Raw genomic sequence first — 25,456 nt, 5'->3', positions numbered from 1 at the left:
GAGAGGGGGATCCGGAATCTGCAGAAATGAGAAGGTCATTCGTTACCCTCAACAGTGCTGTCTCTGAACTATGGGCAGTACGAAAACCAGACTGGAATGTTTCAAACAGTGAATGGCGTTGTAGATGTTCCTGTAACTGTGCAGCAGCAGCTTTTTCAAGCACCTTTGACTGAAAGGGAAGATGGGAAATAGGTCGATAGTTTGAAAGGCACTCCGGGTCAAGATTGTGTTTTTTCAAGAGAGGTTTTATAACAGCAGTTTTAAGTGAGGGTGGGACATGACCAGAGTTTAATGATTGGTTTATTATTTGTGTGATGAGAGGACTAATGGCTGAAAGGTTTGATTTGATGAGCGCAGTGGGAAGGGGGTCAAGGGGAGAGGTGGAAGGCTTCATCTTTTTTATAAGACCCTCGACTTCGATCTGAGAGACTGTAATGAAACTGCTAAGAAGAGGAGGTTGTAGGCTAGCAAATTGGAGAGATGGATCGGGGGAACCGGAGAGCTGAGACCGGATGGAGTTGATCTTATCTTTGAAAAATTCAAGAAATTTATCACAGAGTTCTGCTGTGGGTTCGGTATGGTTTTGGGATTTAGAAGATGATGGATGGTGGAAAAGAGCTGTTTAGAATTTCCTGGACTGTTTTTGATAATATCGGAGTAGTAGATGGACCGGGCTTGTTTAAGGGCCGCTGCGTAGGCCTTCTGGTGATGTTTGTAGGCTAGCTTGTGTACCTCCAGACCAGATGATTTAACACGTCTCTCAATGGCACGGCCCTCAACCTTCATCTTGCGCAGTTCATCCGTAAACCAAGGGGCAGAATGGGAGAAAGACACAGTTCTTGTTTTAAGAGGGGCATGTGTATCCAGTAGACAGTGAAGAGAATAGTTGTGCAGATAGCTATAACCAGCGGGGCAAGCTTCATTTAAGGATTGAAAAACTTCAGGTTGGTGCCAGGTCTCAGTGAGGCACATCAGATCAATGTCTTTCTCAAGAATATGATCATGAATCAGGCTAGATTTATTTGACAGGGACTGAACATTAAAAAGTTCCGTTTTAATGTGAGATTTATGATCAGTAGACCTCTGGATTGGGCGGAGCAGACTGAGATCCACTCCACGTCTTCCATCGTACACAGCGTGCCGAAGTCTCGCGATGTTTCCAGCGATATCCCTTTCCATGGTGGCAGCGCTCTGATGACGTGTGCGTGATGCGACCGAAAGAGCAGCGGACGAGACGGAGCCGGTGTCTGGATGTAAACAAACTCTGTCCATGAGTTTCCAGTTTTAATATGCGTTAATGTAGCAGGACCGCACACTGGAGCAAGCATCGACGATGGCTCTGGAGAGACAGGGCGGATCCATCGGCTACAAACGAACCGAACAGGGAGAGAAAATCCTAGGAGCGATTCAGCCGAGGAGGAGGCTCTCAGGTAAGCTTTTAGTCGGGATAATTTACCGGCCCGTTTTCCACGTCTCCTAGAGCGCTTTCTCAGGGGTGTTTGCGATAGACACAATAGCCACCGTCGGTGTTCTGATCCGTAGGATCCATTTGAGCGAGACTTTTGATCACGGTCCCTTCGAAGAGAAACTGTAGGCATACGGCGCAAGTGATCGGGGATATCCGCCAGCACCGGTGTTTGTTGGTTTAACAAAGGACGATTAGATGGCAGCAGGGTCTCTGACCAAGCCCTGAGGTCGAGGAGAGTTTGGCGATCATATGCCAGCAGAGCAGATACATTTTGGAAGACAAACAATAACAGTAGCAAAACAAACTCAAAGGAGCGAGGCGGACGGCTAGCCAGGATAGGCGCCATCACTGCTATGCCCACAAGGCATGTATATATATATGTATGTATATATACATAAAATAGGCTTAAATTTTAAACACACAATTAATATAGCAAATGAATTAATGCCAACCAACACACTGTTCAAAAAAGAACACACTGAGATCAGAACAGAGATTTAATTGAGGTTCAGTCATCTCAAGTGATCTGTTAAACAGTTTTTACATTCACAAAATAAAAGAAAGAAAAAACACAACAACAAAAAAAATCACAGTTAGGACTTTAATTTACAAAGTTCTTAAATGATTGAGAAAATACAAGTACCGTAATAATTCTTTTAAAGTTGTTTAAAACTAAAAACTGTAGCCAAATAATAAAAACATAGCTTAGAGTTGGTGTTAAGAAAGTTAATGTTTACTTTTTAAATCAAATCTTTAAATAAATCAAACCCATCTCACACAAATCAAAGTAGTAGCACCAGATTGTCAAAACTTATTTTAAAGAAAATTTTAAGGCAGCTTGCATTTTGGAATGCTAGTTACATTTGCATCTGTGTTCATTCAGGCTGTTACATTGCAATTATTCAGAGTTATCATAGCTATGCAGATATGAGCATGAAACAGCAAATAGTACATTCAAAACAGTCTTTCCAGTGTAGTACCAGGTATGAAATCTATTATGAGGTAATGTTAATGCATGTGTGTATATAGTGTATATAGTGTACATTGTATACCGTGTCTGTGAAGTGCTCTATAAACCTGACTTTATATTTTTTTCAGTGTTTCAGTAGTCTTGAGAGCTTTTCTTCTGGTTCAGTTCCTCATCAGCATACAGGCAGACAGGTTTTAAAGTCATTGAAATGAGAGTGATGTTATAAGTCAATAATGTTGATATGTCCCTGCAAGTAAGCTTACAATGGGCCTGTATACGCATAGCCTAAGGGCCCCGCACAGGTTTGCTCATTGGCGAAACGTTGGCCCCTTAGCGCTGGCCCTGCATGGGCAGCCCTCGCTTAGCCCCCAGGAAGCCCTCACATAGAGAAATCCCCAGAGTTAAATGAACACTGCTGGATGTATATATTGTCCCAATCTTACAGAGTGTTAAAAAGTAACAATGAAGCAGAAAAAAAAGCGCTGTTATCCTCTCTCTCACCATCTCTGTCTGAAACCTAAAATTGCATTTTTACATCTTATTGGTAGAGTCATTTTCTTACTTTAGGTTTAGATTTTGTTTCATTTAAAGTCACCCTTATTGTGATCAGTGTTTGATTTAGTTAAACTTGACTCGTGACTCTTACATTGTTCAATCGTTTGATTGCTATAACTTTGTGAGTTTAAGACATGTTTGTTATAGCAGAGTGCGATACTTTGGTGGTGGTCAGTTCAGTAAATAAAGTCTAAATATCATTAAATAAAAACTTATGTACTAATTTATTGTTTGCTAACTTATCAGAAGGATCTTTCTCTGACAATGTGATACTACAGTATGAGATCCAGCTCTCTCTTAGCAGTTTGTCTTTCTGAAGAAGTTTGAAACACTGACACTGAAAATTAACCGATTTGTTGTGTAGACACACAAATATCAAGAATCAGAGTATGAATCACAATGATGGTGACAATAAAATGAAAAGCTTCAAGCTGCAATGCATGCTGGGTATCAACAAATTACAAATCTCATCCAGGACTCCCAGAATGCACTGCGGCATGAATAAATAATGACCTTTATTTACCATTTTGTGTCACCATTGTTGAGATTCATACTCTGATTCTTGATGTCTTTGTATCTACATTGTTCAGCGGTTAATGTTTATGTGCAAACTATCAAAATTCTTCAGAATAATAAACTGCTATGAGAGTACTGGACTTAAAACTGTAGTATTGCATTATTAACAGAAAATGATGCTTCTGATAAGGGGGAAAACTATATTAAAAAATCTGTTCATTAAATGATTATGTTTGATGTTATTTATGTGTCAACCATCAATATTCAATTACTATTGCCTTTTCTTTGCTTAACATGTGTTTTAAACACACTTAGATATAGCAGCCAAAAAACACTAACAAGCCAACGGTCAAGAGTCAAAGTCCAAATAAAACAACCACTGATCACAATAATGGTGACTTTAAATGAAACAGCCAACATCTTAACATAAGTTAAGAAAATGACTCTACAACTAAGATGTGAAATGCAATTTAAGGTTTCAGACAGAGATGTTGAGAAAGAGGATAACACAGCTTTTAATTCTGCTTCATTGTTACTCTTTAACACTCTGTAAGATGGGACAATATATACATCCAGCAGTGTTTATTTAACTCTGGGGATTTTTCTGTATGAGGGCTTCCTGGGGGCTAAGTGAGGGCTGCCCGCGCAGGGCCAGCGCTAAAGGGCCAACGTTTTGCCAATGAGCAAACCTGCGCGGGGCCCTTAGACTAGCCCAAAGTGGGCCCATAAAGGGCCATCACAGGCTTACTTGCAGGTGTTTGTAATGTTGATGATATTACACTTTTAAGGAACATCACTGCTGCTGGGATCTCCAGTCCTCAATGGTTTGTTCATCTCTGTTGACTCTTCTCCTGTGTTGGACACAGATAAGAGATCAAATCAGAAGATAAATATCTACAAATGCATTCCTGTAGTTCAGTTGGTTGAGTATTATTTTAGCAGCTCAAAGGTTGTGGAATTGGACTCTGTTGCTTTGGATAAAAATGTCTACCAAATGCATAAACGAGACATTAATTGTGTTTTCATTGTTGGATTTTAATGATTGTAATTCTCAGGTTCACAATCATTGAGGTACAAGATCTCAACTAAAAAATGAAGACTTTAATAAAGGTTTTCTTTTTAGTTTGTAGTCCATGCCTGTTTTATTTTACAGTGTAAATATATGTTTAAGTGATGTGTAATATAAACTAACAACATGAACTTACTATAGGGTTAGGATTTGGTTTAGGGATAGTTGCATGTAATTAAGCATAATTAACCGTTATTAATATAAGAAGTACATGTACCACGTGTACCAAAAAGAAAGTGTTACACCGATTCAATTAAATGCTCTTAAAAATGGCAATGACAGATATGAGTCATTGAAAACCATAGACAATGAAGAGCTTGAAGTGAATTATTATTATTAACATACAGAGACTTTTTTCCATTATAAAAGTAAATCTGAATATAAGGTTTGAGTTTATAATGCTGCGTGTTTATTGCAGTCTGACTCTTTAACCACTTCAGCACTACAATAAAAATCATCACTATTATAAAAATCAGCATGCTTACCTGTCGCTTCATTGTTTATCGGGGAGCCTACACCTTCCCGCTCATTTCTGAAATATAAATATTAAAGCAGGTGATGTAACACATTAACAATTTTAATTTAATTGATTTATTAATCTGACATTATAACTCTCTCGCTCAGTCAGACAATTTATCTTCGGTTTCAAGCCACAATTATTGAAATAACCTCTTAACAGAATAAAAAAAATTGTGGCACAAATTTCGGGTACTTGCAATTATACACAGGACCCAATTCCATATTTTATACTCACTAAACACCATTAGATTAATGCCAGACCTCCTCTTTAACTCGACTTATACTATCACCAGTATTATATTAATATGATGCTATCATATTGTATTTTATTAAATCATATTAATGAAAAACAATAAAGTTTAGTCCAGTCAAAGTACAACAAATAACCTTAAAGTATTTGCAGACACAGCGCTGTGAAAATTTCAGAAGTCACGTTCATACTGTACATAAACTTTACATCTGTACAAAACCCATTATTGGCTTAATGGCCTTATGATGAACTTCCTTAATTTAACTTCCTATGCATGATACCTTAACAGTTTCATGCTTTTATAATACCAAAATCATTTATAAACCATTTACTTTCTTTGAAAATATATTTGTAATGAAAACGTCATTTAGGAACTGAAAATGCATGATGGGGTGGTGGCCCAAACCAAAAAGGGAACTTAGGCTACGTTTACATGGAAACGATCTGAAAAGAAACAGCAAAAGTGGCGTTGCGTTATCACTTTTTATTCCGCGTTTATACGAGCATTTTGAGGGGGAAATCTGTGTGCATATGGTGACGCAAAAGTGTGTGATATTTGATGTAGTATGCACTACAGGCGGCTAGGTGGCAATGTGAAGCACTGACACACAACAACACCAAGTCCATGTGCCTGCGTAAAACCTTCTTCCTAGTTCTCCCAGGTCTCGTCCAAATCCGTCTGGTTTACCTTCGACGAATTGGCGCATCAACAGTTTCACTGAGGTAATTAATGCACCTTATCTGATCAGTAATACTAGCTGTGAATAATTTATACAACTGCTGGAAAGACTTGTATATTTATCAGAGCTGCTATGGCAACTTGAAGGTCCGACGTATGGAAATAATCTGACATGTTTGTTGTTATTTTCCTGAACTGGCGCATGCCTGTGACTTAAACGCGTACGCGACGAGAGTCACGGTAAGCAGACTTTTGCGTTTTTACTCTTCAGACCAGAACGCAACGGTAGTTCGTTTTTAAGATTTCCAATCTGAAGGGTGGTTTCACTTTTTTGCGTTTTTAAGCCCCCAAAACGCCGTCGCCGTGTAAACGAAAGGCACATCCAATAAAATATTTTTACATTTTCAGCCTCGAGCGTTCTCGTGTAAACAGGCCCTAAGGGGGGTAGTTTTAATGAAGTATTATAACTATAATGTGTTATTTTAGATTACTGGCATCAACTAAGACACATGGTTAAAATGGGAAATATAATAATACAAATTAAAGTGTGACAATCTGCTAAATATTCAATATGATTTACAGCTTCACTTTAATCTCCCTGTCTTTATTTTGTGAAGGCATTGTTTTTTTGTTTTTTTTTGTCTACAAAGTGTGCCAACAACAGCAAATTTCTTTATATTAAATCTGAACGAGAACATTAATTCGATAAGACAAATATGGATATTTTGTTGTTGTTTGCTTGCTTGCTAAATTGCCCTTTTGAAAATGACGCAGATATTATTTATAGCAAACAAATGCAATGATTAATAAAATATACAGCGTTTACGTTAGATTACCTTTGATGAAGTGGTCCATGTAAATCAGTGTTTACATCAAACAAGGCCTAAGGGGGATCTGTACTCCTTAATAAGACAAAACAATTTGAGGGGTCCCCAGGTTTTTATAAAAATTAAAATACTGCATGAATTTAAAAATCTTGTGCTGCTCTGCCTCAAAGCAATACTCTCCATTATTTGTCCCAATTTCGCAATAAACAAATCCAAAAGATTTCTGTCTGAAATTAATGTAAAATCTCAAGTGTGTTTTCTAAAGGAATTGACAGATTGTTATCGCCAAACGGAATTAGCGATTGCCTTATTTTCCCCATGGTGACGTATATCCGAATGAAAAGGCTTTTGAGATGAAATAAGGCAGGGCTGGATTTGAATTTGTCCATCGAGATCTGATTGGATCGTTTGAAGTTGGGTTGCGTTGCTAATTGCTGCGATCTTCTCCCGGACCCCGCCCACCTGCCATACTTATGACCGGAAGTGAAGAGAGGTCATTTTGAGAAGGGGAGGAGATTTGCATTTTTGATTAAAGATTATGAGCACACACAAATTTTTTTAAAAATAATGAAGCTCACAGATAAGTTAATTTGTTAATAATACCACAATATTAAATATATATATATAGTTATTCATTTCAATTTCATTGCGACTTTAAGGGTGATTTTGGGTTTCTTTAATTAAAAAGTTGATCACATCTTACTTTGTGAAATCACAGCGACTCTATAATGACGGTGGGGTGGGTTGGCTTAGCTAGGGGACACCCCAAAACATATAACACATAACAAAAATAATACATTTTTACTTTTTCGCACTTTTTAACCTGTGGCCAATGACAGATAATGCTTTCTTGCCTGCCAATGGGGCGAGTGCGTGACGACACATAAAACCTATTAATTAAATTAGGATTTCTGTGTTTGTATTTCCAGTGTTTTGCTGCAGTTTTGTGTAAGTGAGATGAGTGATAGTTGCTGCATGAACACTACTACTTTACTGTAATAAACATGATTAATTATTAAAAACATTAACTGTTAACTATTATGCAGTAAAGATTATGATATTGTAAGGGGCTAGTCCTAGACTAAATTAAATGTAAGAGCTGTCCAAACTTAAAAAAAAAAACTTGCACTGCCATATCTTAAAATAGTGTGCCCTTTGTTTTACCTCAAAACGCACACAAATAATGTTTGTAGTAGTGCTGCACAATTAATCGCAATCGCGATGTCAGCCTGTGCGATTATATGACAGCAAAATGTTGCAATTATATTAAATAAATAAATGTGTGGACTTGTTAACACAAACCTTCTGATAACAGTTTGATGATTTTTCTTGCTGTTTAAAAAAAGAAAGAAAAATGAACAAAAAAGGCAGTGCACGTGTGGCATGCCAAGTGTGGCGTGCGTTGTTACATGTGTGTGCGCAGCGCGGAAATACCAGAGCTAAGATGGATGCAGAGGAGATTGACAGTGATCTGGTAGCTGAAAAAAAAAACTCTACGTCTGTTGTATGGCAGTATTTTGGATTTAGGATTACTGACACTGAGCAGTTGCTACATCACGTGGCAATACGAAAACATTTCTAGTTTTTCAAATACACATTATCCCTAAACTGTGTGGATTTTCCTTAAAACCAATCAAGTTGACTCATGATACCATTTATTATAATCGCAATCGCACACCGCAATATTAGCATCAATAACCGCAATAGGAAAAATTACCCAAATCGTGCAGCCCTAGTTTGTAGTAAGGCATGTTTGTTAAAACTAGTTATATTTGCTAATTAAACTAAAGTCTAGGCCTGGCTTAAACTAATCCCTGTCTGGAGAACCACCCCATATGTATTAACACAGTGCTGTTTTTTGTCTAAATTAGTATAGGGATGTGGTTTGATATTTGAATAAAAACACAAACAAACACAAAAGACACAACACACTAAATATGAACAAACATTTTACATCTTTAAACTTAATCTCTACTGTAGCAGAATAAAGATCAATATATAAATTTTGTGTTAGCTCAAAAAGTTTCTTACCTATTAGCCTTAAGAGACTTGCGGTAAACGATAAAACCAACAGCAGCAGCAGCAACAACAACACCCAGAACAACAACACAGATTCCTGCTATAACGCCTGAAGACAAACCAGATGACTGATCTGAGAGAGAGAGAGAGAGAGAGAGAGAGAGAGAGAGAGAGAGAGAGAGAGAGGGAGAGGGAGAGGGAGAGGGAGAGGGAGAGGGAGAGGGAGAGGGAGAGGGAGAGGGAGAGGGAGAGGGAGAGGGAGAGGGAGAGAGAGAGAGAGAGAGAGGGAGAGGGAGAGGGAGAGGGAGAGGGAGAGGGAGAGGGAGAGGGAGAGGGAGAGGGAGAGGAGAGAGAGAGAGAGAGAGAGAGAGAGAGAGAGAGAGAGAGAGAGAGAGAGAGAGATTTTATTTGATTACTTTTATATTATCAGTAATGAAGCAAAAATAAGCTCAGTTTTTATTTTCTGTATTTTTTTCTTCTATTTTTAATTTAATTCCACCATTTAATCTACATTAAGATATTTTACTTTAAAAAAACTGAATTTATCAATTTTAAAATCTTTATTATACTGAAACAATCTACTCACCTTTGACATTGACAGTGAATGATCTGTGTATAGTATATGTGTGACTGCCGACAGTGATATCTACTTTATAAGATCCAGAGTCATCAGGTCTGATATTTGTGATGTTGAGATCTCCAGTCTGATAATCCACCTGAAGTCTGTCTCTGAATCTCCCACCATTAACATTATAAGTTAAGACCGTTCCATTCATTTCAGCTACATGAGAGTTGTTGTGTCGCATCCTCCACAGAATCTTCTCATCTCCTGGTTTCTTGATAACATTTTTGACTGTAATGACAGAATCTCCCACCATCACCGTCACTTTATCACCAGACACATCTGAAGAACAAAGCGTAACATTTATTTTAGTGGTTATTGCTATCATGCAATAAAGAAGATGTACAGGTAGTGATGGTTGCTTTCAAAACACTGCTTTATAAGGCTTCAAAACGTTAACAAATAAAGACTCCTAATGATCAAAAAACATGTTATATTATATCATAAACAAAATCATAGCTTCGAAACATGTTAAATGGGACCTTTAAAGTAAAGCTTGAGATACTTACTTATGATGAATGTCTTTCTCGTGATTGCTCTGTTGCTGATCTCTAGCTTATAATCTCCAGTGTTATTATTAGTTGTGATGTTTGTGATGGTGAGATCTCCATTCTCAGTGTTCACCTTCAGTTTGTCTTTGAATCTCCCATCAAGAACATCATCATATATTTTGAGTGAGGTAGGTTCCCCATTTATTCTCGCTATAAGATCCTGTTGATCGCCAAACCTCCACTCGATCAGATGATCTTTCTGTGTTTTAGTGTTTGTGTGTAAAGAAACAGAATCTCCCTCATTTAGTGACACAATCTCATCTGTAACAACACCTGTAAAACACAAACAGAAAGTGTCAGATAAAAATCACTTATATAACATTGCCAGTAAAAAGATTATATAAAGGATTACTAATACCTTTACTGTTAATGTTTTAAACATTTGTATTCTGCCTTAGCTTATAACCATACAGTACTTTTGAAACACACCAGAAGACAGATTTTGAGGACCAAGATTGTAGCATTTTTGTGATAGTTGTCTGAAAAGAAAAAACGATTTTTTTCAAGGTAGCTGAGTGCAGACTTGTATAAATAATATGTGTGTTTGTGCGCATGGGTTGATTATAGGGCAGACAGAAATGTTGATAAATGAACTCCAGAAAGCGAGGTTAACTTCCCATCAGCAAAACCCTGAACTTTCGGTTGATTAACATTAAACCCGCTGATCCTGAAAATGTCGGATCTGGGGGCTATGGGAAGCCGAATTATCAATTATTGTAGCCAGCGTTACTCATCGTAATTATATTTTTACTAGTAAGAATTAAATTTAAGAGCTCTATGATTCAATTTTTACTAGTAACAATTACAAAGCTCTATAATTAAATTATTACTATTAACAATTATGATTGTAGACCTCTCTAATAGAATTATTAGTGCTCTGCAATTGTATTCTTACTAGTAACAACTGAATTGTAGAGCACTTTAATTCCATTCTTCTTCCATTTATTCCACAGAAATACTACTTTCAGTCTTGCCAGATTACTTGGTAAAATAAAATGAACCGCAGCGTTTCACTAGAGGCAAGGCAAGACTTTGAACCAGTTCACGGAACGAAAACCAGAAACTTTTGATGTTTTGCATGGAACAGAAACGAAACCAGAAATTTAAAAAAATATATATATGTTCCGGAACAGAAACGTTTATTTAAAATAATGGTAATCGTTTAATACAGTTATTTTTTTCATTCTTTGACAAGATTTCCGTCTAATATGACTCCGGTCGTCATTGACTCATCGGAGAAATGAGAAGCTTGCCACCAGCATGTAGCCTACTCAATCCCAAGTCTCTAATGCTCAATCATAAGAGGAAAATATTGTAGGCTACCAAGTTTCTCAAGATGTTTGTTTTTTACAAATTAGTGGTGTAACGGATCGCAGTTGATCAATGATCCGTACAGATCACGACCCACAGTTCGGCTCGCATGCGATTTGCGAATTAATGTGCAATATATATGTTAATTTAAAGATAATAAATTGTTATTAATCATTATTTCTTCATTTCTTTGGGTTCATTAAAAGCATAGGCAACTTTAGTAGGATTTGTATAAGTTATTTTGATTTGTTAAAATTAAATTAATAAATTACATGTTCTGTAATAATTTAACATTTAAAGCAAAATATCAAACCTTACAAACACACGTATCCAGAGCTCTCTTCTTCACTTATTTTTCTGTCACGTGGCTGCTTAAGCACGTTGTGATCACTTACAGCTGTGGTTGCTTAAGCGCTTTGTAATCATTCACAGCTGTTACTCATCAACAACCGGGAAAACCAACATCTCTCTGACTCAATTTTAAACAGTACACTGTGAAAAACGCTGTCATTATTCTCTTACATATCCGTGCATAAAATTGGGAAATATTATTACTTAATTTTAAATATATATTTTTTTACAATTTTAAATAAATATTATTGTTTTAAATATTGAGTAGATTGTGGTCCCTTACTGTGTAGAGATGTGTGTTTATATTTAAAACTAAAACAAACGTTTATCTTTTTAAAAGTTCTGTCACATTTCAAAAAATGTGTGTTCGACATCGGCTGCGGCTGGATGTAACCGATCGGCAAGATTAGCCGCGTGCAGGTGGGGAGGAGCTGAAAACGGAGACGTGAAGTCGGACACGCTGTGGTTCCCATAGTTTGCTGCATTTACGTCAGGCATGGCTGATCACGTGGCGTTTGCTTGCTTTATCGCAGTAAACATGATTTGTAAGATGTAAACAACATAAAAAGTGAATTATACTGTTTTGAATGTCCGTGTATGAGCATGAGTGGAACTGAAGAGGCTTACATCATCTGTTTTTACAGGAATAAAGTTTAACATAAGCATATATTATTTAAATACCAATGTAGTGGGGTCTACGTTTTTTATCCATTTTATTTTGATGAAGATGACACAATATAAAATCGCAACTACATGAAAAGAGCTTTAACTGTTATAAAAAATACAGATTTGTGAGCATTTGTGGAACTGAGGGCGTGAAAATAAACATGAAAAACACACGTGATTGTTTTCATGTGGTAAATACGACCAATCGTGAAACAGCCGTGTCGTCATTACAGCCCGTGCAGCTCCTCTTCGGGAAATGCGCTGGCTGACTCACGCCCCATTCAGACAGCCAACGACAAGCAGTAGCAGAGCGACGCGATTTCATTCATTTCAATGGAAACCTGGCGACTTCCGGCGACACGAGCGAAAGTGACCGTTGGCGACCATATGGGCGTGTCCAGCGACGCGAGAAAGTTAAGAAAAGTTTAACTTTAGGCAAATGTCGAGCGACTTTCGGGAGCGACTACCAATGAGAACAAAGCAGTGGAGTTCACGTCATCCTTCTCTCTTTAGTTACTGGCGTGGATGGTACTCATTTGTTTATGACAAGCAGATTTAGAAACGCCTCATTGAAAGAGGGGTCAGGCGGCTGATCTCGAATCGCTCTCGCGGTCCTTTAAAACCATGTGACACAGTCATGTGCCTTCAGCGCCAGCTCAAGTTGGACAAAATTACTAACCGACATGCACTAAATGCAACTCAGCCGCCGATCGGTCTGCGCAGCGCCGCTTGAAATCGAACACGCCTATTGTTTATTGAGTTGAAACACGTGATTTTCGATTGGCGAGCTACAAAAAGGTCACATGATTTCCGGTAAGGGAACATAGGGACCATCGATGCTCATTGGTTTTTACATGGCATTGTGGGAATTTTTAGGGAACGAACGTTCCAGTGCACTGGAAGGATTTTGCGATTGAGACAGCCCTTAAAATGGCCGACTTCCTGATCAGTGCCCTGACTACTGAACAAGGGAGCTGATTGAGACATACCCATACCCATAGACAGTAAAAGAAATGGACACAGCGACCCCATTGGATTCAACTGAGATAAGTGAAGTAAATTAGAAGCACGCACTTCCTGGGGGTCGAGTGTACTGCGCAGACTCAAACTGAGCTTAATGACATAGATGTCACGTGAGCAACCTGTCTGACAATTGTAAGTCTTCTAACATAGATATATACACTAGATCATTGGTTCTCAAACTGGGGTCCGGGGCCCCGCGAGATTTATGACATTTTATAAAATACATTCATTTAGCATGAATTCTGTGTAATTAAACCTAAAAAAAAGGCTACTAGCCAACAGCACTACTTTGTATAACTTAATATGTTTTGTTTAATTAAAATGTTAAATTTTAGATCAGTTTTTGTCCTAAATTTTCTTTAGGGGGGCCGCGAAGAAGTGCACCGTACACAAGGGGTGCCACACGCAGAAAAAGTTTGAGAACCACTGCACTAGATGTCACCTTGGGGTTCTAAGCATGCGTCAAAACCGCAGCCATCTTGGAACAGGGGTCTTGTCATAGGAAGTAGCTAGGTAAAGCTGCTATCTCCGTCTGTACTTCGAATTCATGGACGATCGATGCCGTAATTTTGTGCCGCGTATGGATGTTAGGCCTACTAGCACTATGCATTATAGTTAGAAAATGTAAATTTTCATAAAATCTTAACTTTTCTTTTTTCCTGTACTAAATGCTTAATACATGTCTGACTGTTGAAACGAACCAAAAGAAAACCAAGAAAATTGCGTTCATGACGATTTATTAGGGCTCGAGCACCGAGGAGCAGGCCAGAATGGCCTGCACCGTAGGTGCGAAGCCCTATTGTTTTTGCTCGGATTATTATTAGGGCTCGAGCACCGAGGAGCAGGCCAGAATGGCCTGCACCGAAAGGTGCGAAGCCCTATTGTTTTTGCTCGGATTATTATTATTATTGTTCCCATGGCAACGTGTCAAACTTTACTTTCATTTTAAAGGCATATTTAAGCCTTACAGTTGCATGCAGTGAACTTTTATATACTCCTTCTAGAATAATCATGCAATTGACACCAAAAGAGGTCAACATAAAGCCGAGATATTGTAGATGATAAATTGTGAAGGGATTTTTGATATCTTAAACGCTGTTCCCATGGCAACGCGTCAAAGTTTACTTTCATTTTAAAGGCATATTTAAGCCTTTCAGTTGACGCCGATGTTCCTTTAAATACTCCTTCTAGGATATTCATGCGATTAACACCAGAAGTGGTCAACATGATGCTGAGACATTGTAGATGATAAATTGCGAAGGGATTTTTGATATCTCGAACGTTGTTCCCATGGCAACGCCACAAACTTTCCTTTTATTTCAGGCATATTTAAGGCTCTTGGCGTGATTAGATTAACCTAAAAGTCGGCACAAACATCAGAGTTGTCGGCTGTTCAGAGTGGACAAATAGGTCAGACAAAGGCGTGTCTCACTAGCGCCCCCGTTTGTCTAAAATGTGGGGTTTTTCTTTTACCTACAGTCCCCAAATGGCTCAGTAACAACATTAAATAGCCCACTGATGTTTACCCACTTGATGCACATGCCCACCGTGCATCGTTTTCTCGGACGCATCGTGTAGCGGTAAAAAAACGTGCGAGGGCCCGCCATTGCTGCTTGCAGCTATATTTTTTATTTTTTTATTTTATTATTATTTTTTTTTTTAACACTTTTGGACTTTTTGGGGGCCTTAACATACTCGAAAACTCTTGAAAATTGGCACAGATGTCAGAGTCGTCCGTCATCGCAGAAATCCAAAGGCTGGAACACGGGCGTGGCACGGGGGCTCTATAGCGCCCCCTGTAATGCAAAAAAAAACATTGATGCACAGATCGGGCAAAAATTTACGCACATGTACGAGAGTTGGTACGCATATAGATCTCATCGACCCGAACAACTTTCGCCCTCTAACATTTAAGCTCCGCCCAACAGGAAGTCGGCTATTTTGGATTGTTTAAAAAATGCATTCGTTGAACTTTTAAATACTCCTCCTAGTGGATTCATGGGATTGACACCAAACGTGGTGATCATGATGCCGAGACATTGTACTTGCTAAATTGCGAAGGGATTTTTGATATCTCGAACGGTTCTGCCATGGCGAGGCGACGAATTTATCGCGAATTCAGAGAAACAGGAAGTGTCTAATATCTAAGGCAAAAAATATCTTATTGTGATGCCATGCGGGGTGTTTGTTCGTCTGAAGATTCCGATCGCATCGATGTGCCTATTGTGACTCCCGGGTATAGCGCCACCACCAGGCGCCAGGAAGTGCGTCACTAACAAAGCTGGATTTTTTTTGACAGTTCCATGCTATGTTCTTTTAAATACTCCTTCTAGAAAAATCATGCAATTGACACCAAAAGTGGTCAACATGAAGCCGAGAGATTGTAGATGATAAATTGCGAAGGGATTTTTGATATCTCAAACGCTGTTCCCATGGCAACGCGTAAAATTTTACTTTCATTTTAAAGGCATATTTAAGCCTTTCAGTTGACGCCGATGTTCCTTTAAATACTCCTTCTAGGATATTCATGCGATTGACACCAAAAGTGGTCAACATGATGCTGAGGCATAGTAGATGATAAATTGCGAAGGGATTTTTGATATCTCGAACGCTGTTCCCATGGCAACGTGTCAAACTTTACTTTCATTTTTAAGGCATATTTAAGCCTTTCAGTTGACGCCGATGTTCCTTTAAATACTCCTTCTAGGATATTCATGCGATTGACACCAAAAGTGGTCAACATGATGCTGAGGCATAGTAGATGATAAATTGCGAAGGGATTTTTGATATCTCGAACGCTGTTCCCATGGCAACGTGTCAAACTTTACTTTCATTTTTAAGGCATATTTAAGCCTTTCAGTTGACGCCGATGTTCCTTTAAATACTCCTTCTAGGATATTCATGCGATTGACACCAAAAGTGGTCAACATGATGCCGAGGCATAGTAGATGATAAATTGTGAAGGGATTTTTGATATCTCGAACGCTGTTCCCATGGCAACGTGTCAAACTTTACTTTCATTTTAAAGGCATATTTAAGCCTTACAGTTGCATGCAGTGAACTTTTATATACTCCTTCTAGAATAATCATGCAATTGACACCAAAAGTGGTCAACATGAAGCCGAGATATTGTAGATGATAAATTGTGAAGGGATTTTTGATATCTCAAACGCTGTTCCCATGGCAATGTGTCAAAGTTTACTTTCATTTTAAAGGCATATTTAAGCCTTCTTAGTTGACGCCGATGTTCCTTTAAATACTCCTTCTAGGATATTCATGCGATTAACACCAGAAGTGGTCAACATGATGCTGAGACATTGTAGATGATAAATTGCGAAGGGATTTTTTATATCTCGAACGTTGTTCCCATGGCAACGCCACAAACTTTCCTTTTATTTCAGGCATATTTAAGGCTCTTGGCGTGAGTAGATTAACCTTAAAGTTGGCACACACATCAGAGTTGTCGGCTGTTAAGTGTGCACAAAAATGTCAGACATAGGCGTGTCTCTTAAGTGGCTCACTAGTGCCCCCGTTTGTCTAAAATGTGGGGTTTCTTTTACCTACAGTCCCCAAATGGCTCTGTAACAACATTAAATAGCCCACTGATATTTACCCACTTGATGCGCTTGCCCACCGTGCATCGTTTTCTCGGACGCACCGTGTAGCGGTAAAAAAACGTGCGAGGGCCCGCCATTGCTGCTTGCAGCTATATTTGTGATTTTATTTCTGTTCCACCATTGCCTACATTGACGCTGTTGCGGGGTTCCCCTGTTTCAAGATGGCGGCTCTAGTTGACGCATTCGGTCCAATGAACTGCCCTAAGCCGAAAGTATACTCGGGACGTCCGCGTATGCGCGCCGTCCGCATGACGTCATTTTCGTCATCAGGAGGGTGCGCGGACGGCCGCGCGGACCGTCCGCGTGCAGCCCAAAATTTGAGACCGCGCGGACAGTGCGCGTACAGTCCGCGTACGACAGCGCATGCGCGTGAAAATATTTAGACAGGACACTCCACTATAAACAATTATACAAAGGAAATAGACAGCATTTGCACACACACTATCGTTTTTCTTCTTTAACTTTTACTTCTTCCAAGAACAGAAAGCTGTGGAGCATGTTTGTTTGATTCCTGTTCTTTGTTGTCTTGTTGTTTGTTCTAAACTGTGTTTGCAATGGTGGATCAGTTACTTTTCTTCACCTATCCTAATGTTTTAATGTACTCTAAATGTCACCAAATCAGTGCTGCCCTGACAGCCTGTTAGACTAATAATTTGAATAAGAAATCATTCGTATTGCGTATAGTGTCGAACGCGGCCATCCGCGTGTAGCCGCGGGGACTATACCCGGAAAGCTGCGCGGACGCGTGCGCGCGCGAGCCGGACGCGGAAAAAAAGTATACCCGGCCCTCTAGCCAAGGCGACATCTAGTGTACATATCTATGATCTTCTATAGCCGTGCCACGAGAAATCTGAATCACCCACCGAATCTTGCAAAGACGGCGTGGGTGAACCAGAGTCGCAGGTTATGACGCAATCGTTAGCCTATTTTTACAAAAACTGCTTCTACTGGGCCATAACGTCAGATACATGGTAATGAAGCCTTTTATACATCTTCGTGTTTCTTTAGAAATAATTAATGGACAAATGAAGTCTTTAAACGCTTCAGATGTAAAGTTATTCGCTGTCAAAGTGATGCCAAAATGAATTGGAGTCAATGGGATGCTAACAGCAGGTGGGGTTCGCTAAGCAATGGCGGCGCCCGGGGAAGCTTCAATAAAATATGAAACCCTGCCCCCCTGGTCCGAATCGGTACGTAAAATCACAGACGTCGTGGGGGACATGTTGAAACTCAAACGTCGTTTGGAAAACTAATCCCGACGTCTACTTGTTCGTCTAGTGTCTGGGACTTACCGTTGATCAACAAAGAGATGATGAGTAAAATGATCGCCATGTTGCTTTAGGTGTTTGAGGTAAAGTACTTCAGTATATCTCTGGGTGTCCGACTGGTTTCCATCACATATTTTAATTACGTTGCGAGTTTAACGTATTGATGGGCGAATTTTTAATATAATAAAAAATATGTTTGCCAAATAGGGTGGTCAGTCTCGCCGGACATCCCGAACATGTTGTTGGGTGGGTTCTCCGGAAGTTGCGTTGGTCGACCCCATACGTCATCAAGGTTTAATATTTCGGGTTCCATTTCAGAAAGGCAACCGACATTTCAAGGCACGAATGAAACTACAATGATTGTCTGTCTTAAAATAAATAAATCTTAATTTTTTAATTGTAGCAGGATTAGGTGAGCTGTGACTGATAGCTGATATCACCTATCAGAGAGTGGCAGTCCCCTTTCAAACGGTGATTGGCTGCTGCTCTGAATGCGTCATGTCCGACTTCCCCCCCCCTTTGTGTTCACAACGATAGCAACAGGTAAGTTTTTGCTAACGTGTTATTGTTAGTAGTTTTTAATCTTTGTTTGTCATTTAAAACTAATGTTGCGCTGGTTGTGTACCCTCAGTTGGCTGCTGGTTTTCCTGCTGTTGGTTAACCGGTGCCGTAAAAGAGTGAATTGTTTGGTGTGGTACCACTGTTCGGTAAGTGTCCAGCACGAAGTCACTGTTTGAGTGTATGATGTAGCGATTAGTTTTAATATGATATTTGTTTATTCTAGGTTTCTCCTTTTCGTTCTACGCCGTGTCTCTCCTTGCGCTGTGTGTTTAACTATTGCGCTGCAGTGTTGCACCGCTTTTAACAATGTTATTATCTGCACTGCTATAATACTGTCTGGTTCTGTTGGGCGTCTAGAGCTAACGCCCCACTTTTAACGTGACTATATTACAGAGCCGTGGTTCGCTCTCGCGTGTGAACGAGTAGCTTTTGTGTATTTGTTTATTTTTGATTATTTTTCTTTATTGTCATAGTAGACAATCACCTGTGTCTGTGAACCTGTCTTTGTTCATATGACCCAAAGGTACTAATATGTAGGCTTGCTCATTGCAGCTGGTTCTTGAGAACTGTGCTCTGTTCATAACATTGACTGCTACATTGTTACCTAATATACATCTTGTATATTGCCTTACTGTATAGATGTGGTTTAATTAATTGTGATTTATTAATTTCATTATTTAATTTGTGATTCTTTTATTGCTTGTGGTGGTTGTCGGCCTTGTGAGTAAGGCTGGTCGCCACCATTTTGTTTTGTGTGAAACAATTATTTATTGTTTTGATTTGTTGCAGGAGCTTGGGGTCCCATGGGTGGATGGATCTGTCTGGTGGTGGTGCTTCCTAGACCTGTTTGAGTCGTGACTCACTCGGATCTTTCACCCGGATCTTGAACTCATGAGTTCTAGTATCATTAACCCGGATCAGTTGAGTCCTACAGTACAATTCAATGTAAAGCCATAAACAGCGCCACCACACACATGCGCACACACACAAACCTCTTCCAACATTATTAATGAGACTTCGCTCGCTCTACAGATCCACTCGTAACCGGCTGATCTGCACAAGAATTAAAGCCGGAAACGTTGCAAACTCGAGAGATCTGCTGATCCGCGAACTGACCTGAGATTCTCACTCAGAGCCGGAAACAATGCGGACTCGAGACATGTGAATCTGCTCTGACTTGAGAATCTCTCAACTCGTAGCCGGCTGATTCGCGCGAACTGTCTCTCAATTCAGAGCCGGAAACACTGCAGATTTGCCGGAAACATTGCAGACTCGAGATCTCCGGCTCGGGGGGGCTACATAATCAGGGCACGTTTTTCCTATTTTTTTTCATATTATTATGCTATTATTATTAGGCCTATTTTTTTTTTTAATGGTCGACCATACACACCAAACCTTAAACCTATAAGCATTGTATTTCAGAAGTGAAAGGATTTTGTTGTGGATTTGATTTTGAGGAGACTTCAGTCGCTCTATAGATCCACTATCCGGCTCCGGCTGAACCATGCGAATCAGACGGTTAGTGGATCTGTAGAGCGAGTGAAGTCTCATGAGTCCCATAGTCTGCGAGTCTGCAATGTTTCTGGCTCTGAGAATCTCGAGTCGCGTGGATTAGTCTGTTACAAGTGGCTCTGTACTGAGTTTCTTTGGCGATTTAGCAATACTGACTCACACAACCCAGATCACTTTAGTGAGTGACTCACAATAACCTGAATCCTTAAAAGGATTCGAGTTTGCCAGGCCTAGTGCTTCCTCCTCAGTGTGTGCGGTGTAACACTTGAAGTGTGTGGTTGTGTAATCTGAGTGCACAGTGGGGTGTGTGTGTGCCTTTTTGTAAACACGAGTCGTGATTGGGTAATTTCTCCTGTTGGGAACCTCAGCCCTGCCGGTTACTGTTTGTTTTTGTTACATTTAATTTTGAGGTGTGTGTGCTTGTGGTGCATTTGAAGTGGAGTGATAACCTTTTTTTAGGTGTATGAATATTTCCCTGGGTGTAAGTCCTGGGGTGGCATGGTCGGAGTTTTATGGAAAATCTTTGCTTTTGTCACGAAGTTATCCCCCAGCCCCCTCGTCATGCCACATAATGTATTTTAACTTAAATGTGAGAACCTCGATGACCTATGCGGTCGAGCAACGCGACTTGAACTGAAAACATGTTCGGGACGTGTCCGGCGGAACTGGCATGAATGGCCACCCTTTAGCCAAATAATCCAACACCTGTCATGAGCAATTCTGCTACCTTTCAGTACCCGATTTGTGCCTGCTCGATCTGTTCAGGTAGGGTTGTAAACCACGTTGATCTTCTATGCATGCGCAGAAGCTCTACGTGGTTTACGACCCTACCTGATCTGTTCCATTATTTAAAAAAAATAATAGTTAATGAAATGCGTCATAAGAACAGCCGCGAACATATGAAGGCTAAAGTAAGTGACGGAAATGAAGCTATGCTAGCTAGCGCAAAAGTTTTTAATGCAGATACATACAGGCGTCTTTCTGCATAAACAACAATTCATTTTTATTTACAACATGGTCACTAAGACATAATATACAGTATTTCATTTCAGCGTGTAGTTAGCTAGCCTAGCTGCATGGTTAGGCTTACAATGAAATGCAATGTGTCTCAAAAACTTTGAGTGTTTAAACTAACATTTATTTAATGGTGTATTAGCCCTGACTACATTTGTGTGACATGTAAACCACAATCCTTGTTGATATCAGAGGTGGACACTACTTAAGTATTTTACTTTCTACATAAAAGTAAAAGTTTAAGTATTTCGTATTTTATCAGTGTTTTACTTTGGAAAACATACATTCCAAAGCATATTTTCATGATTTTTACTCCACTACATTTCATAATTTCAAGTTTTTGGTTTCCCTTCTGAAAAATCCAGCTAAGACCAGCATAAGCTGGTAGCTGGTTTTTGCTGGCTTAAGGTAGCAGTATCTGGTTTAAGCTGGTCCTCCTTTTTAAGATGGTCAGGCTGGAAGACAGATGACCCACCAGCTTTGCCAGGCTGGGAGGACCAGCTTAAACCAGCTACTGCCAGCTAAAACCAGCTACCAGCTTATGCTGGTCTTAGCTGGATTTTCCAGTAGGGATGTATTTTAATTATTTTTATCTAATTTCTGTTTATTGTTTCGTCATGTCATCTTTGTTTTAATCCCTTTCATTATGTCTGTGCATGTCACATTAAAAATGTGCAATATAAAAAAAGTTGATTTGATTTTATTGTCTTATCATTGTATCTATATGTAAGCATTGTAGCAGCATATGGTGAGTCAACTCAAGATATGTTTTTTTTTTTAGTCATTCGTATAAAGGACTAACATGGACCAGTATTTATTTCATGCTGTCCTTCGGCAGTCCCTACTAAGTGGGATGTCGATGTCATGGTTGACTGGAAGAGAGTCATGTGGTTGGCCAACAACTTAGTTGTAGATGGTAAGTTAGTTGAGATAACATTGTACAGACAGACAGACCAATAAATCATCCAATCATCTCTTCTTCAGACAATCATCTTTTGTATACAATATTTTCTTTTCAGTGATTTACAACTGATCTTGTTTATTTTCATTTAGTGAATCTCGCACTGAATACTATTGTTTGCTTTGTCACAAATGAAATGTTATGTTTGTAGATTTGTCCATGCTGAAGGCCGTGCAGCAGAGTTGAATCAGACCTGTCAGAAAACATCTCTAAGGTGCTATGAATCTCATGACTAGTAAGTAGAACCTCAAACTAATACATTGCTGTTCAAAGGTTTAAGGTTGTGGTTTATACAATGTGTTCGCATGGTTTATGGTAAAAAAAAAATATTTTCCACATACCATACATTTTTGTAGCTTTAGATTTCCCTCCCTTCCCCAAACGCATTGATTTTGTACAAAACTCATTGATTTAAAAAGCTGTGTCCCTGATTGACCAACTTATCTGTACATTGTGACACTCCTTGCCATGTTTGAAAGATTTGCTCACAATGCAATGCCAACAGGAGTTAACTTACAAGCTGAGTTAGAAGCAGGAGAAATTATGATATTGTCGGTCTTCTCTACGTCAACAAGCCCAGGAGGTAAACTGTTGCCTACAATCCGCGTGTTTGTTGTAGTCCATGAAAAGAGATTTACGTTGGAGACAATAACTCGCGTCATCGGTCACTTTGGGGTTTGTACCTTTTGCATATCTTTAACATTTACTAATACACACTTACACACCAAAGGAAACGTAAAATCGTGAGTCGGAGTTGCTCTTTAACAAAAATACCTTCTAAACCAAGCATTCACATACACCTCTTATGACCTTGTTTTCCAGTAATGAAATGTTAAGAAGTGCCCACAAGTTTTTGCTTGAAATAATATGAACCACAGCAATTCTAATCCTTCCAATTTTGCTTTCCTGTTTTTTTTCCAACAGGATACGCATCCTAAAAGAACTAGAGGTTACGGAACCTTTTTGGATCCAGCCTCATTTGTGAAGACTTCAGATGACGGCAATACTCACAAAGACTTTAGATGATGGCAACTACAGATGGACATACAAAACTGCAAAATGTAATATTGTAATTACTGCCCTAAAGCGCAAGTTTGCAGATTTTTAACCCACTTTATATTGTTACAAATACAATACCAATATAAATCCACCTCAATCGTGTTGCATTGTGGGATATGAAGCTGCCTGAAGTGTACATATGAAGTAGACTCGCTCCCTTAGTCAAAATCAAGGGAAGCGAGGGTCTGTCCATATAAACTTCCCTCGTCCACTTGACGAAGTGGAACGTACTTCAAAGTGGCGACAGGGATTCCCCCAAGGGGAAGTGTTTAGGGAAGTTCACGAGTGCGTGTCTAAAACTGGAGTGGAACGCAGCCCTGGAGGGCCACTCTCCTGCAGAGTTTAGTTCTAACCCTAATCAAACACATCTGTTTTTCATTTCTAAGTGATCCTAAAGAAACACATCTGTATTTCATTTCTAAGTGATCCTAAAGAATTTAGTTTGATTTTTCAGGTGTGTTTAATTATAGTTTGAACTAAACTATGCAGGCCAGTGGCCCTCCAGGAACAGGGTTCCCCACCCCTGATATAAATGATCAGTGGTATAGACATATATATTAATTTTACAGCACTTTTAAGAATGTCTTTATTTTAATGTGGTAAGGATATGAACTATAACTCAAGTATGTATGTAGGTTAACTTTATTTTATTAAATATTTGGGTTTTTAAATTCTCTTTAATAATTAATACTTCGTCTCCTCTGCCCTTTCGTCTTTCCTCGCTTTGCATCCTAGCAGGGTGGAGTTAAAGCGGGGAAAGGAAACAAAGGCTGCGTCCCAAACCGCATACTTCCATACTATATAGTGGGCGAAAAGCACTACTTTTCGTACTCTTTGCCTACTATATAGTATGGAAGTAGGCGGTTTGGGACGCAGCGAGAAAGAAGCACCCAAACGTTAGTTTCGCGACAGCCATCCCTAGTTATGGTAGTGACCTAAATTATGTTAGATGAATGAGTATCTTCTAAGAAATTAGATGCTTCTTCGGACAGAAACTAAATTTAGAAACTTCAATCTTTCTCTTACATTATATAAGCCTCGCAGTTTAATACATGATCAACCGATTTGTCACAGTTGCTAGTCTGGTTTTTTACTATTCGGAAAATACATTAGATTAGCATAAATTAATGATAATGTTACTTACAGAGTTGGTAGCAAACTTTTCCTTGCGTTAAACTCCTTCTTCCTCCATCGTGTCAGATGACTTCTTGTTGCCGTCCGTGTCTGAAAATAAATTTCGACTTTTCTTTCTTTTAACCGCTTTCCACCAACTTGTGTTTTCTTCATCATCTCCCTCAAACATATGCTCCATTTCCGGATCTCTACGGTTTGCGAAATGCCAACCACCAACCGTCTCTCGGGCTTGGCTGATTCAGTAAACTAAGTTACTTCTGTAAACTACTTCTTCTTTTTAATAGCGGATCATATCTTCACGATATACCGTCATCTACTGGATAACTGTACAGGAGTGATGAGCGATTTCGACTTCGAAGCACGCCTCATGAGGCTTCATTACGTCATAACTGTTTCGAAAATCCGACAATTATAAAAGTTCATAAAACATTTATCCTTCTGATTAATAACACTACCAGTGTGTCTACTTTGTTTATAGACAGATTTAATGGCAAAAATGTGCATAATTAAAAAGGGAGTTCGTTTTAATAATTTGTTTGCCATAAATAAAACCAAAACACTTTTAATTATGTTTTAATTAAATTATATAATGTATTTTTCTCGAAAACATATTAGAACAATCTTGCTATTATTTTGTAAAAAGTGTAAAATGTTTGGACAGATCTTCCTGCTTTTACACTATTTTGACCAGCAGGTGTCGCCAGCGTGTGTGGTGTTTCGAACCATAGATGTGTATAAAGGCTGAGTGGAACGTCCGCATTTGGCGGCCATCTTACCACAGGCAGATCGCTCACTCCTAGCATTGAGATTTAATGGCGCAAGTACTTTTAAATGACCATAACTTGCTTAATTTTCTACCGATTTTCAAACGGTTTGGTTTGTTATAAACGTCAAAGATGTACCTATGACACTGCATACTTATAAAAAAAGCAGA

General features: G+C 39.1%; 1 protein-coding gene and 1 long non-coding RNA gene across 7 annotated transcripts; one reads left to right on the top strand and one right to left on the bottom strand.

Moving 5' to 3' along the window:
- The first annotated feature begins 1,236 nt into the window (after nt 1–1,236).
- LOC135721193 (uncharacterized) lies at nt 1,237–25,446 on the top strand. Of its 5 annotated transcripts, none has more exons than XR_010521442.2 (7): nt 1,237–1,430; nt 18,685–18,824; nt 18,913–18,988; nt 19,632–19,787; nt 22,150–22,284; nt 22,481–22,564; nt 23,254–25,444. It is a non-coding gene; the product is annotated as an uncharacterized lncRNA (long non-coding RNA). The 5 variants fall into 5 exon arrangements; XR_010521439.2 differs by lacking the exon at nt 1,237–1,430 and adding an exon at nt 17,218–17,984; XR_010521441.2 differs by lacking the exon at nt 1,237–1,430 and adding an exon at nt 18,017–18,364.
- LOC135721192 (uncharacterized) lies at nt 1,948–18,533 on the bottom strand. Of its 2 annotated transcripts, none has more exons than XM_065243377.2 (7): nt 18,306–18,533; nt 10,004–10,318; nt 9,459–9,776; nt 8,885–9,005; nt 5,064–5,110; nt 4,264–4,360; nt 1,948–2,679 (listed from the first exon to the last, which is right to left on the bottom strand). In XM_065243377.2, the coding sequence occupies exons 1-6, from the start codon at nt 18,343–18,345 to the stop codon at nt 4,293–4,295; spliced, it is 909 nt and encodes a 302-aa protein (XP_065099449.1). In that variant the 5' UTR covers nt 18,346–18,533; the 3' UTR covers nt 1,948–2,679; nt 4,264–4,292. The 2 variants fall into 2 exon arrangements, with proteins under 2 accessions (XP_065099449.1, XP_065099448.1); XM_065243376.2 differs by having other exon boundaries at nt 1,948–2,683; nt 4,268–4,360.
- Nucleotides 25,447–25,456: the final 10 nt, after the last annotated feature.

Source organism: Paramisgurnus dabryanus, chromosome 24, assembly GCF_030506205.2.
Source record: "Paramisgurnus dabryanus chromosome 24, PD_genome_1.1, whole genome shotgun sequence".
NCBI classification, from domain to species: Eukaryota; Metazoa; Chordata; class Actinopteri; order Cypriniformes; family Cobitidae; genus Paramisgurnus; species Paramisgurnus dabryanus.
This window is presented reverse-complemented; position numbering and strand designations above follow the sequence as displayed.

What these genes read in the sequence shown, in the direction of transcription:
- LOC135721192 (XM_065243377.2), bottom strand. Translation starts at nt 18,345, where the DNA reads ATGGCGATCATTTTACTCATCATCTCTTTGTTGATCAACG. An exon ending in GAGAAAGACATTCATCATAA is followed by an intron (nt 9,777 to 10,003) that starts GTAAGTATCTCA and finishes TTTGTTCTTCAG; the next exon opens with ATGTGTCTGGTGATAAAGTG. An exon ending in GATAAACAATGAAGCGACAG is followed by an intron (nt 4,361 to 5,063) that starts GTAAGCATGCTG and finishes TGTCCAACACAG; the next exon opens with GAGAAGAGTCAACAGAGATG.